Here is an 11,194-nt window from a genome sequence, read left to right on the forward strand (position 1 = left end):
TGTCCTATATAATAATTTTTTGGTCTAATATGCAAGCTTTCATTGATGTTCATGGATATTATTCTCATTATACCCACTTTCCTTATGCCTGCCAAATTAAGAAGGTCCATTTTGATTTTTGAACAGCCATCATCATGTTCATTGTTCAGTTAATCTGAATTCCCAAGAGAACCCACTCCCATTATCATTTACGCCCACACACTCAACAAGTCAAGAACAAATATTGCTTAATGCCATCAGGGCCCAGGCCCATCAAATTTAATTTATAAAGACAAATTTCTCTATTTTTTTTTCCATTACAAGAAACAATAATAATAATAACAGTAAGAAGAGAAAGTCATCAAACAGGGTCTGCCACCTTCCCATCTTGCATCCAAGATGGAATCCCATTTTCTATAATACAAGTTGTTACTCCACTCACCATATTGGACCCAACATAACAAAAACAATTACAACATAATTATAATTAATGGAGCTGGTGATGATGATGATGATGAAAACAGAGAATAATTAAAGAAGAAACCCCACAATGCATATCCATATATAGTACCAAAACCTAAATTTATTTTAAACATCTCTGTCCCTTTGGCATTCAGGCGGCATTGAAGGGTACCTCGCTCTATCGGTGCAGTAGTTGTAGATGGTGTATTTGTCACGGACCCACTTAAGCCTTCTGTACTGAAACCCATCAAGATCTTGGAAGTCCCTCTGGTCCCACCATCTCTTGCCTTGGGTGTCACAATACTTTGCATATACAGACGCCTCACAGCCGTCGATGTGAAAGCTCCTGTAGGAGGCCACAAATGGGGCCTTGGACCAGTCAGTCTTCTCTAAACCACCCCTTGTGGCCCAGTCATCTGCGTTCCACAGACTTGAATATATCTTCATGGGTTGGTTGAAAGGGAACCTCACTCCCAGATCCTTGCAGTTCTTGAATACTCTGATTGGAACGTCGTCCACAAAGAATCTGCTCACATCATCATCATCATCATCAAACTGGATTTCAATCATTCTGCTCTGGTCTTAAGTCTTAAGTCTTAACAATACAAAAGATGCCCACCATTACACGTTGTGACCTTGATGAAACAAATTAAATTGAGGTAAACAAAAAAGAAAATAAACAGTGGGAATGGTGCGTTTCTGTTTGGCCCCTTTTTATTTCAAATTGTCACGTGTTTACGCTTTCAACATTGGTGCTGATGATACGAAATACACGGGACAAAAGTTGATTCAGTACATTATGATATTTGATTTAATTATTACAAAGTTCAAGTTCAAGATGAACTAGCTTGATAATCTTAAAGCATCAAGTAGTATCAAGTATCCAAAGAGTATTCATTCTGCAAAGAATTAACAAACTCTTATTCTTAGTAGCCGGGCCCTCTCCTTTGTTGATTAACTCGCCAATATTTTGGTTCAAACTGGTGCCCAAGGAAAACATACTTCTTAGTTCTTGTATCTTATGGTGTATTAGTTATTTGGTGTTAGGGAAGACTGGTGACAATAAGTATTAAGCTCGATCAGACACAGAGACCGACCGGAGTTATTAAAGTGAAATGGGTTTAAGGAAAATATCTCAGCTCAGCTCAGTCTTTGTTTTTATTTTATCGTTTTCTTCTAAAGCTAAAAGCTAAAGCTTTCATAGTGTGTGTGTGTGTGTGTGACTCTAGAAGACTTGAGTAGCTTTGATTGGGTTTGGTTTGGGTGGTCATTGTAATTACCCGATCGATTTGCCAAAAACTGACAAGCAAGTGAGAAAGAGGAACGTACACTATCTGATACATGTTCCATAGAACCGAGTAGGAATGGTACTCTGTGGTTGGATCAAACCAGAGATAGATCCTCTGTTCTCTGTCTCCTTTTCCACCTGTGAAGACATTTGTCTGTAAAATGTAGGGCTGCCCTGTCCTGTTTCCCAGGAACTCGAAGTCTATCTCATCATGCTCTGAGTTTTGAGAAGATAACTGAGGAGAAGCCATAAAATACCCAAGAAATTAAATATTACAATCAGAAGAATAAAATGGATATTGCTGGAAGGAATGAATGAATTAATGGTTTACACTTGACAGTGGAGACGAAAGGGAAGCCACTTACATAGAAGGCAGTTACGGTTCCAGCAGAGTCCCCTGGAACCAACTTTATGTCCATGCTGAAGTGACCAAACAAGTAAGAGCCCTTGGATTGAAAGCCAGTACCTTCACGGAAAAAAGATTCAAAGAACTAAGAACCCTCCCGATGATCAGATTGAGATTGTTGCGAATCCTACTTAACTAGAGTGTAAAGTAAAGAATGAAATTAAAAAATTAGATGGGGGGGGGGGGGGGGGATGTATTAACTATTTACCTGTGTATTTATCCAAAACGAGCTGAACCTCATTACCGCCATTGAAGTATTTGATGTGATCAAAAGCCCATGTAGGCACATAGTTGCGATAAAATGGTACATTCACAGGCCTCCTTGGCGGAGCAGCCAGTGTGGCATGGGTCAGAAACAAGAAAGCAAAACATAGAGTCCAGAGTAATGAAGCCATATTTCTGCAAAACAAAAAGAAAAATCTATTCAAAAACGAGGTTGTGACTGGCTGAACTGAGAAACAAGGTTAGGGGATGCAAATGAAAGAAAGATGATGGGTCTTCTTCTAGTCTCTCGGCACACACATTACCCCGAGCGAGAACGAGAGCGAGAGAGCGAGAGAGAGAGAGAGAGGTTCTCTGATTACTCTGCAGTAAAGTGAGGCAGTGTGCAAATCCTTTTGTAGGCAAAAAATATATATTTAAATATTTATATGTACACTGGAATAATTATTTTTGGACGTTTTCGACTTTTCGTTTTGGGCTGTACAACCACTTTATCTGCGTCTTTGTTTTGTTTTTGAGCTCAAAACAAATTAATAAAGAAGCGTAATTTAATATAGATAGCGTATAGATATATAGTAGTATTACAGCTATACATCTCTACTGGTAGTCTGGTAGAGGTAGAGAGGGAGAGGACTAGAGGATTAATAATCGTTAATGTGTGTCAATAATTTATTTTACGCATTGACATGTTTGGAAGGTATTGATTGGTAAGGGTTGGTTCAGTTGGGGCCGGGAACAATATTGAAATTAATCCAAAGGATGTATTTGATGAAATTAATCCAAAGGGTTGGTTCTGCTGTTGTCTGAATTTTTTCAACGGCCACACGACTGACGCATGGAATTAGTATTTGATGAAACGGGCAAACAAGAGTCCTGCTGGTGAGTGGTGAAATGAAAGCGCTAGCTCTTATCATGTCTTGTTTGGTCGATCACATTCATTTCATTTAATTGCGGCTTGAAAATAAGATTAATGAGTGGTAAACACTAATTAAACAAAGTGGGGTTACGCTAATACTGATATTATTGAACCACAGGGTTGTCTATTGAATCACCATCGGTTTTATTCTTTATTATCATAATTTATGATATTGCACATTATGATTCTGATATGCATATAATAATATTAGTTGAATGGCCTATATAACCTGTGCCGCATCAGAAGAGAGAGATATATATTCGTAGCCTTCTTGATTTGTTTTGTGCTGTATTTATAAGTTATAATTAACCAAAATTAATAATAATAATAATAATAATAGTGAATATATATTTAATTATACGAAACAGCTGTCAATTGGTAACTGTACAACTCAACTCTCAAATTGAAACATCTGTCACACTTTGCTGCAAGAAAAAGAAATTGGAAGTTAAAACATCATCTCATGGTCATGGACATCCAAAATAAAGAGCTTGTTAATTTAGAACTTGGAATTTGCACATGTTTAAATTAAATATTTTTTTAATACTGCATTTAATTTTGTAGTACCAATATTAATATTAAGCCTCGGCCAAGTAACTAACTAATTCAATGTAATTGTGTATGAATTGCCAATCAGCCATATTCATGAGGTACTTAATTAATTGTTACCAAAGAATGAATAAGAGAATAAGGCCATCACTCTTAGGCTGTGTTTAATTTGAAGGAAAAAGTAGGAAAAGAAAAGGGAAGGTAAGAAAATTCATACAAGGTTTGTAAAAATTTTCCTACCTTTATCTTCTTTTTCCTATTTCCTTTAAACTAAACATTAACTTAGGAATAGAAAGGGAAAACCGGTAGAAGGTGCCTGGTCTCGATTCAACTTTGGATTTCAAGTTTCAAGTACGTTGGCATTACTACTCTCTACTGCTCCTCATTTGCTTTAATTTGCTTAGAAATGGCAGGCGCATACACACATACACACAAGTAGATCCTTCCACCACAACTTTTAATAATAGAATAACCATTTGAATCTTCTTTTTATTTTGATTGATCATATCTCTCTCTCTCTCTCTCCATATCTCATCACTTGAAAGGGCCAGTTGGAATATGATGTTTGGTGGAATCATCAGTCATGTGTTGTGCTTTATGGTTGTACCCCCCACCACCAACAGGTGGGCAACCCAGCATGCTACTGTTTGTACTTTGGATAAAGCCTTACTCAAAACTGTTACATTATGGGCATGGGTATAGGTACAGATATGGGCCCCCTTATGAATTATCCACCCACCATCATCTGATTTAGGGATGTTCTATTTCTAATAAACCATCTCATCCAAGATCCAACTGTTAATCAGTAATTATCAAGCGGTTCCCCAGTTCCCACTTTCCACCACTAGGGCCATATATATATATATATATATATATATATATATATATATGTAATTCGAGTTTGGATTAGATAGGTACATCATTGTATTGTAAACAAGTTAAATGAGCACTTTTGAATTTTTTTACATCTGTTCCTTTAAATACCCTAAGCTACCCTTGAAAAAGATTAAATATAACTTATAATGATTGTCAGAATGTTTATAAAGTATTCACTGAATGTATGCTACTGGATCCGATCTCATATTATTCATCAAAGTTCATACCATAAAATCAAGCCAAAGTCTCAACTCATGCGTGTTTTAAGAAAACGAGAAACATGAAAAATCATATCCACAGGAGAAGGTATGTGGAAATAGTGTTTTTTTGTTATGGCATGGGGTCCGTCTTTCTAAGTTGCTGGGGACGGTTTCTTACTTTTTAGGATTATTTGGTCGTTTTCAAAAACAAAACCAAATACATCTCAATATATATATATATAGAGGAAAATAAGCTTGCTTTTGTATCTCTAATTATATTAGCTGTGCATGAGATGAGACACTTGGTAAGACCTACATCATACATGGGATGGGTTCTCCTTTTCCAGTTGTAATAGTAATTAATATACTTGCCAATTATACAAATATGATGAAATCTGTAAGCAGTAGAGCTGTTAATATAATGGCGCCAAATTGAATAAAGAAAATGTAAAAGCATTCAAGTTGACTTACAAATGGACTTTCATTCATTGTTTTTAATTAATGAAACCTATTCATTATATTCCACATGGTGTACCGTGTACGTATGAGTATAATATGTTTAGTCGTTTTTAATTTATAACTCTTTCCCTAATTAAACAACATTAAGGATAACACGTGACTGACAGATTCTCATTCTTGCATTTCACACGCACAGTTAGACTAAGAATCAGTTTATTATTTCTTTTTCTAGTCATTTGTCTGTTAAATTTAGTGGAGATTATAAATAAATAAATGCCCCCCAGCCCCAGCAGCAGCAGGCCAGCTCCACCTTCTTCAATTTTTTTAAAAGAGGGTTTTTTTTTTCTGTTCATTAATGTTTGACGAAATCAGTCCCATCTTTCATTTTACAAACTAAAACAGGTACGTAGAGTGGGCATAATTAAATGGATTATCCAAAACAATATAATTAATATTATGCCATGGATATATAATTAAATAATAAAATTCAATTCAACATCTCAAAATCAAATTTATCAACTTATGAAATTATAATTATATAATAAAATTTTAACAAAGATAAAACACAAAAATATCTAAATATATTTTTATATTTATAGACATGAAAATATAATTATATAGTAAAACATTTGGACATATCTCTATGACCAATAAAAATAATTTTTATAAACATAAAATATAAATTTTGAAAACATATTATAATCATCATCATCATCATCATAAAGTTTGTTACAAACAAAGTATATATATATATATATATATATATATATATATACATACCAATACATATAAATATTATATAATATCAAATTTGGATGGATAATAATTATAATTGAAGTGCTGAGTTAAAATGTGCGTCTGGGGTGGGACTCCTCGATATATTCATCTCTTTTACCGAAAAAGGAAAGCCCAGATATATTTCATATCACACCAGAAAAATAAATAAAATGGAAAGATAAAAGACTTGGTTTGACCACCTCTCAATAAATCTGAAATTAATGTAAGTAGGCCACATGAATGAAATTGAAGGAGAAGAAACTGAGACGGACGGACGCTGACCCTACATTCCATGATTTCCATCCGCATGCACGAAGCATAATATGCTCTACCATATCAAATATATTATGAGGGTAGAGGAAGGAAAAGCCCTTTTAAGATAAAAATAAATTCTCAAATCCCAAGATGTTACGTTCCCTCAACCACACTACAATTGCATTAAATCTCTACATGGGTTGTCTTGTCGTCATTGGGTTCGTGCGAGTCTGCCCATGTTATTGATCAATGACATGAATTGATATGACTGTGTGTTAGTGTTAAATTAAAGGGAAATCACACCCCCCAACCCTAAAGTCCAATGAAACACTACATCAACCCTTGTGAATTCATTCAATCCCATTCCCTATCGAATGCAACCAATAAGTAAAAAAGTTGCAACTTGGAAAGTGGAATAATTCCATTTTAGCTATGTATCCTTCGCCTGCCACTGCTTCTTCAATTCCTTCCTATATTTTGTTTTCTTTTTATCTATATTTGATCACTTTTCATTTTCATTGCACACATATTATCCTGGGAAGGAGGAGACAAACGTTTAGGACGTAGAATATTTTAGGGAAACCCAAATTGAATATTGTTTGGTTGAAATTCGTAACAACTGAGATATCATAAATGTTGCATGCGCCACATCCTCCATGTCATGCAATCTTGTCACATCTTTTCCTTAGCTGTGGAATTTTGGAATTTTGTGGAAAGCTGATGTGGAACACCTATTTAAGTAGTTATGACGTCTATTCTTCCCACAACTTCATCGTCAATCTCGGCGGCATGCTTCTTAGCTGTATGGACCACTCTTTTCAAAACCGGACTGGATCGGAAAAACCGGGAATCATTATCTGATCGGTTTTGTTTTTTTCCAAAACTGTTGATTTTGGTCAATAAACTGCTAAATCAGTTGGTTAATCATTCGAACCATTCTAACCGTTTTGACTGCTTTTCAATTTTTTAATTTTTTTGGTTAAAATGGGCTGGCCATTCAGGTCGAATGATCGGACCATTCGAACCGATAACCAAACCCCTAACCGGTTTGATCATTGTTCGTTTTTAAAAACCATGATCTGAACTGGAGGAGTGATCTCTTGCTCTAAACTGGCCACGTGCCCATTATATTTTATCTATGATATATTGAATGAATGGATACCATAGTCCATGGACATGCATCTATCCATGGGAATGGGATTATATCAAAGTGACGACAGACCAGCAGATCCATATGATCCAAGAATATAATCAGGCGGTCAAAAAGGTTGTAAAAATTGTATCGGATTAATTATTATATATTAAAGACAAAAACTAAAACGGATCACAGCACAGCAGCAAGCACAGAAAGAACAACCTCGATCGATGGCTTCATCATCCTATTATCAATTCTCTGCCATCACAAATCTTCAAACCTAATAGAGCCCACCAATCTCAACCCCATGTCTATTCCAACAAACATCAACAAAAAAAGCCAGAAATCTCATTCTGGCATCGTAACATACAGATAGATGCATGCATGTTTCAGGGGGAGCCTTTACCCATTATACATTTACAACATTAGGGAATGGGAAGAGGTTCAGAGTAGGGACTTGGGAGGGACCAGCACCAGGGGGCCAGGGGCCAGGGGCCAGCTGGGGGTGGTGGGTGACAGACAAATCACATGGGCCAATTTTGGTTTTAGACCTCTCTACCTAGCTAGCTTAGCTTCCACCTCCCAGCTTTCTAACTAGATTATTAGATAAATTGGTAGATAGATGATTATCCAAAAATAATAAAAAAAAAGAAATTAAATTAAGGGAAATTATTTAAAACTCACCATGAGTTTTTAGTATTTCTCTTATACTCACCATATAACTTTTCAAAATGTTTAAAACTCATCATGTCACTAACTTGACGTTAAACAGACTAATGGGTGTTAATATATTACCATTTTAATTTTCATAGAAAAATATAAAATGTATAAAAAATAAATTAACGGGTGTTAATATATTACCATTTTAATATTTAGACATGAGAAAAGGAAAAGTTCAAAAAATAATTTTCAAATATAAAATACATAAAAACATAGAAATTACAAAAAATATAAAAAATTATAGAAATTGCAAACAAAATAAAAATTTATTTTCAAATTATAGAAACTATAGAAATTGAAAAAAAAAATCAGAATATAAAAATTGTAGAAAAATCACCAAAAATTTATAGATTGTAGAAAATAGAAAAATGTAAAAAAAACAAAAATATTAAAAATGCAAAAAAAAAAACAAGAAAATTGAAAACTGAAAAAGACCATTTTTCCTCTAACTCACTATTCAAGGGTAATTTGATCATGAAAATTGATATTTATGTTGACATGGACACCTCTGTTAAGAAATACTAACGGTGCATTAATGGAAAATAAAAAGTTATTAACATGATGAGTTTACATTTTAAAAAGTTATAATGAGTTTAAGAGAAATATAAAAAACTCATAGTGAGTTTTAGACAATTTTCCTTAAATTAATTTGATGAATTTGGTGGGCCTTCTCATGGTATTATTGACTAATTAATTATGAAAGCATCAGAATTGATCAGAAGCCATATAACTTACAGCCGCATCAGAATTAAGTCAGTGCCGTTCAACCAACTGGAAATTAAAATGGAATTTAAATAATTAATATGGCCCACCTCCCAAGTTAATTAACAAGGTCAAAGACTCACTCCAAAACTTAAAAATAAAATAAGACGTACAAACTATAAAATTATTAGAGTGAATGAATGTTGGTTTGGAATTAATCAACAAACATGTTGAGCCTAGTGATGAATTAATTATTACTTTCCAAACCTCCTTTTCCTCTCTTTCATGTTTATGTTTGTGTAGCATCGAAAGGTAGAAAAATTTATATAAGGTTTGTAAAAGTTTTCAACATTTTTCTTCCTTTCCCTATTTTTACTTTCAAACCGAATACAGCCTAATGTAAAATCTCCATGTTTCATTGTATCCCACCTATGGGACAATTCAGTCAATTTATATCACCTCACAGAGCAATTTTGTAACTTTTGTTAGACAACCCGAATGTAACGTGCAGAAATATAACGTTCGACCGTTACACACGGACGGACCTAACGGATCATTGGCACCACACTTAATGCAGGCTAAACCACATGGGCCTGAATCACCTGCCAAGACCATTGCATGCGGAGGAAACAAACCAACCTCATATCCATTAGAGGATCCATTACCCCCATGACTATGATTCCTTCCATAAATAGCATGGTTTTAAATATCAGACAGGAAATGGAATCGTTTTAGCCACCGGTTTTCATGTCAAATGGTCTAATAGTTCAATCCAACCTTAGGTTAAATGATTTTGGGTCCAAAATCGAATCCAGACCCATGACCAGTTCTCAGCTCAACCACATTTCCAGCTCAGTATTAACTTGATTGTCTAAGATTAGAAGTGTAAATTGGGCCGTGCCACCCACGACCCGACACGCCAGCACGCAAGTTGTGCCAGGCCTGGCACAGTCGTGTAGGCTGTGTTGGGCCTGGGGTTTTAGGTCCACGGGCCAGACCGGCATGGCACGACCCATATAGATTATATATATATATATATATATATATATAATATAGTATATTTATATAAATTATAATTATATAATAATATAGTATATAATATATTAATAAAATTAATAATTATTTTCAATTTTATTATATTAATTTATTTAATTATTGTATATATAAGCAATTGTATACATCAAAATTCATATAAAATTAAAATTTTAAGTTTTTTTTTCAATTTTTTAAATAAATAACTTTGGCCCTGTCTACGGCCCGACCTGACCTAAGGCTTGGCCCACAATCCAGCCCGGCCCGTGTAATAGTACGGACTTAGGCCGTGGACTATACCAGGCCGACTCCCTAAATTATCCCAAGGGAAAACAGCACAGCCCGTTTTACACCTCTATCTAAGACTCCACTCATGGGGAAGAACTCCTAGGCCCTTGTAACCTGTTTCTATGACCATAACTAACCTCACAGCTGTGATCTTCGGATAATTTTCCATCTCTAACTGAGCAGCATCATCAATTGTAACCAATATTGCAACAACCCTATGAATCTATTAGTGTCAGCATTATTAATTTTAGATGTTTTCTTTTATATTTCATCATAGATCCCTCCACATGGTAAAAAAATAAAGTTCCATTTACCTTTGTAAGCTGGAAAATTTCCTGGCGGCGAAACTGCAACCCGTACTGGAGATCTAGTAGGCCATGGAAGCCAAGCAAATGAAAAGGCCATCGCCATGGTTTTGTAAACTAGATTGGATCAAACGGTCGGAACGGTTGATTTGGACACTGGTTATAAGTTCAAGTCCGGTTTTGGACCCCAAAACTGTTCAACTCATATTTGGATTAAATGGTCGGATCGTTTGACCCAGAAACATGTGACTAAAACGGTTTCATTTTTGGTCCGATTTTGAAAACTATGGTCATCGCCCAGTGGTTCAAAATGTATCGATATTCACTACTTCCGTTTTTGGTATGAAGATCAAGGTTCAAAGGATCTAGATACTCCCGCAAATGGCTTCTTCAAAATTCAAAAAATCAGCTTGGCTAAAACAAGTCGGCTTAAGTCGTCCTCCCTGTTCCCAAATGAAGCCTGAATCAAGTTTAGTATTTAAAGTTAAACTATTTATGGTAAGGCAAATGCTAGCAAGCAACCCTTGGTGCAGGTTTACCACACCTCCTCAATTCTACGCCCTACTGACATAGTTTGGTACTCTCTCGTGTACCTTTGTTTTCTCATGTGATTTTTTGGTGAA

The 11,194-nt window shown here is 35.1% G+C and overlaps 1 protein-coding gene across 2 annotated transcripts; it reads right to left on the bottom strand.

Moving 5' to 3' along the window:
• Positions 1-262: 262 nt before the first annotated feature.
• On the bottom strand, positions 263-2,795 carry LOC104591922 (xyloglucan endotransglucosylase protein 34). 2 transcript variants are annotated; one of them, XM_010251073.3, is made up of 5 exons: positions 2,663-2,795; positions 2,344-2,534; positions 2,095-2,195; positions 1,771-1,964; positions 263-967 (listed from the first exon to the last, which is right to left on the bottom strand). In XM_010251073.3, exons 2-5 carry the CDS (start codon positions 2,528-2,530, stop codon positions 568-570), a joined length of 882 nt encoding a protein of 293 aa, XP_010249375.1. In that variant the 5' UTR covers positions 2,531-2,534; positions 2,663-2,795; the 3' UTR covers positions 263-567. The 2 variants fall into 2 exon arrangements, with proteins under 2 accessions (XP_010249375.1, XP_088758983.1); XM_088902857.1 differs by having other exon boundaries at positions 2,658-2,738.
• Positions 2,796-11,194: the final 8,399 nt, after the last annotated feature.

The sequence above is a fragment of the Nelumbo nucifera genome, chromosome 4, assembly GCF_055504915.1.
Source record: "Nelumbo nucifera cultivar China Antique chromosome 4, China Antique-T2T, whole genome shotgun sequence".
NCBI classification, from domain to species: domain Eukaryota; kingdom Viridiplantae; phylum Streptophyta; class Magnoliopsida; order Proteales; family Nelumbonaceae; genus Nelumbo; species Nelumbo nucifera.

What these genes read in the sequence shown, in the direction of transcription:
- LOC104591922 (XM_010251073.3), bottom strand. Translation starts at nt 2,530, where the DNA reads ATGGCTTCATTACTCTGGACTCTATGTTTTGCTTTCTTGTTTCTGACC. An exon ending in CGTTTTGGATAAATACACAG is followed by an intron (nt 2,196 to 2,343) that starts GTAAATAGTTAA and finishes TTTTCCGTGAAG; the next exon opens with GTACTGGCTTTCAATCCAAG. An exon ending in TGGAACATGTATCAGATAGT is followed by an intron (nt 968 to 1,770) that starts GTACGTTCCTCT and finishes TGATGTGAGCAG; the next exon opens with ATTCTTTGTGGACGACGTTC.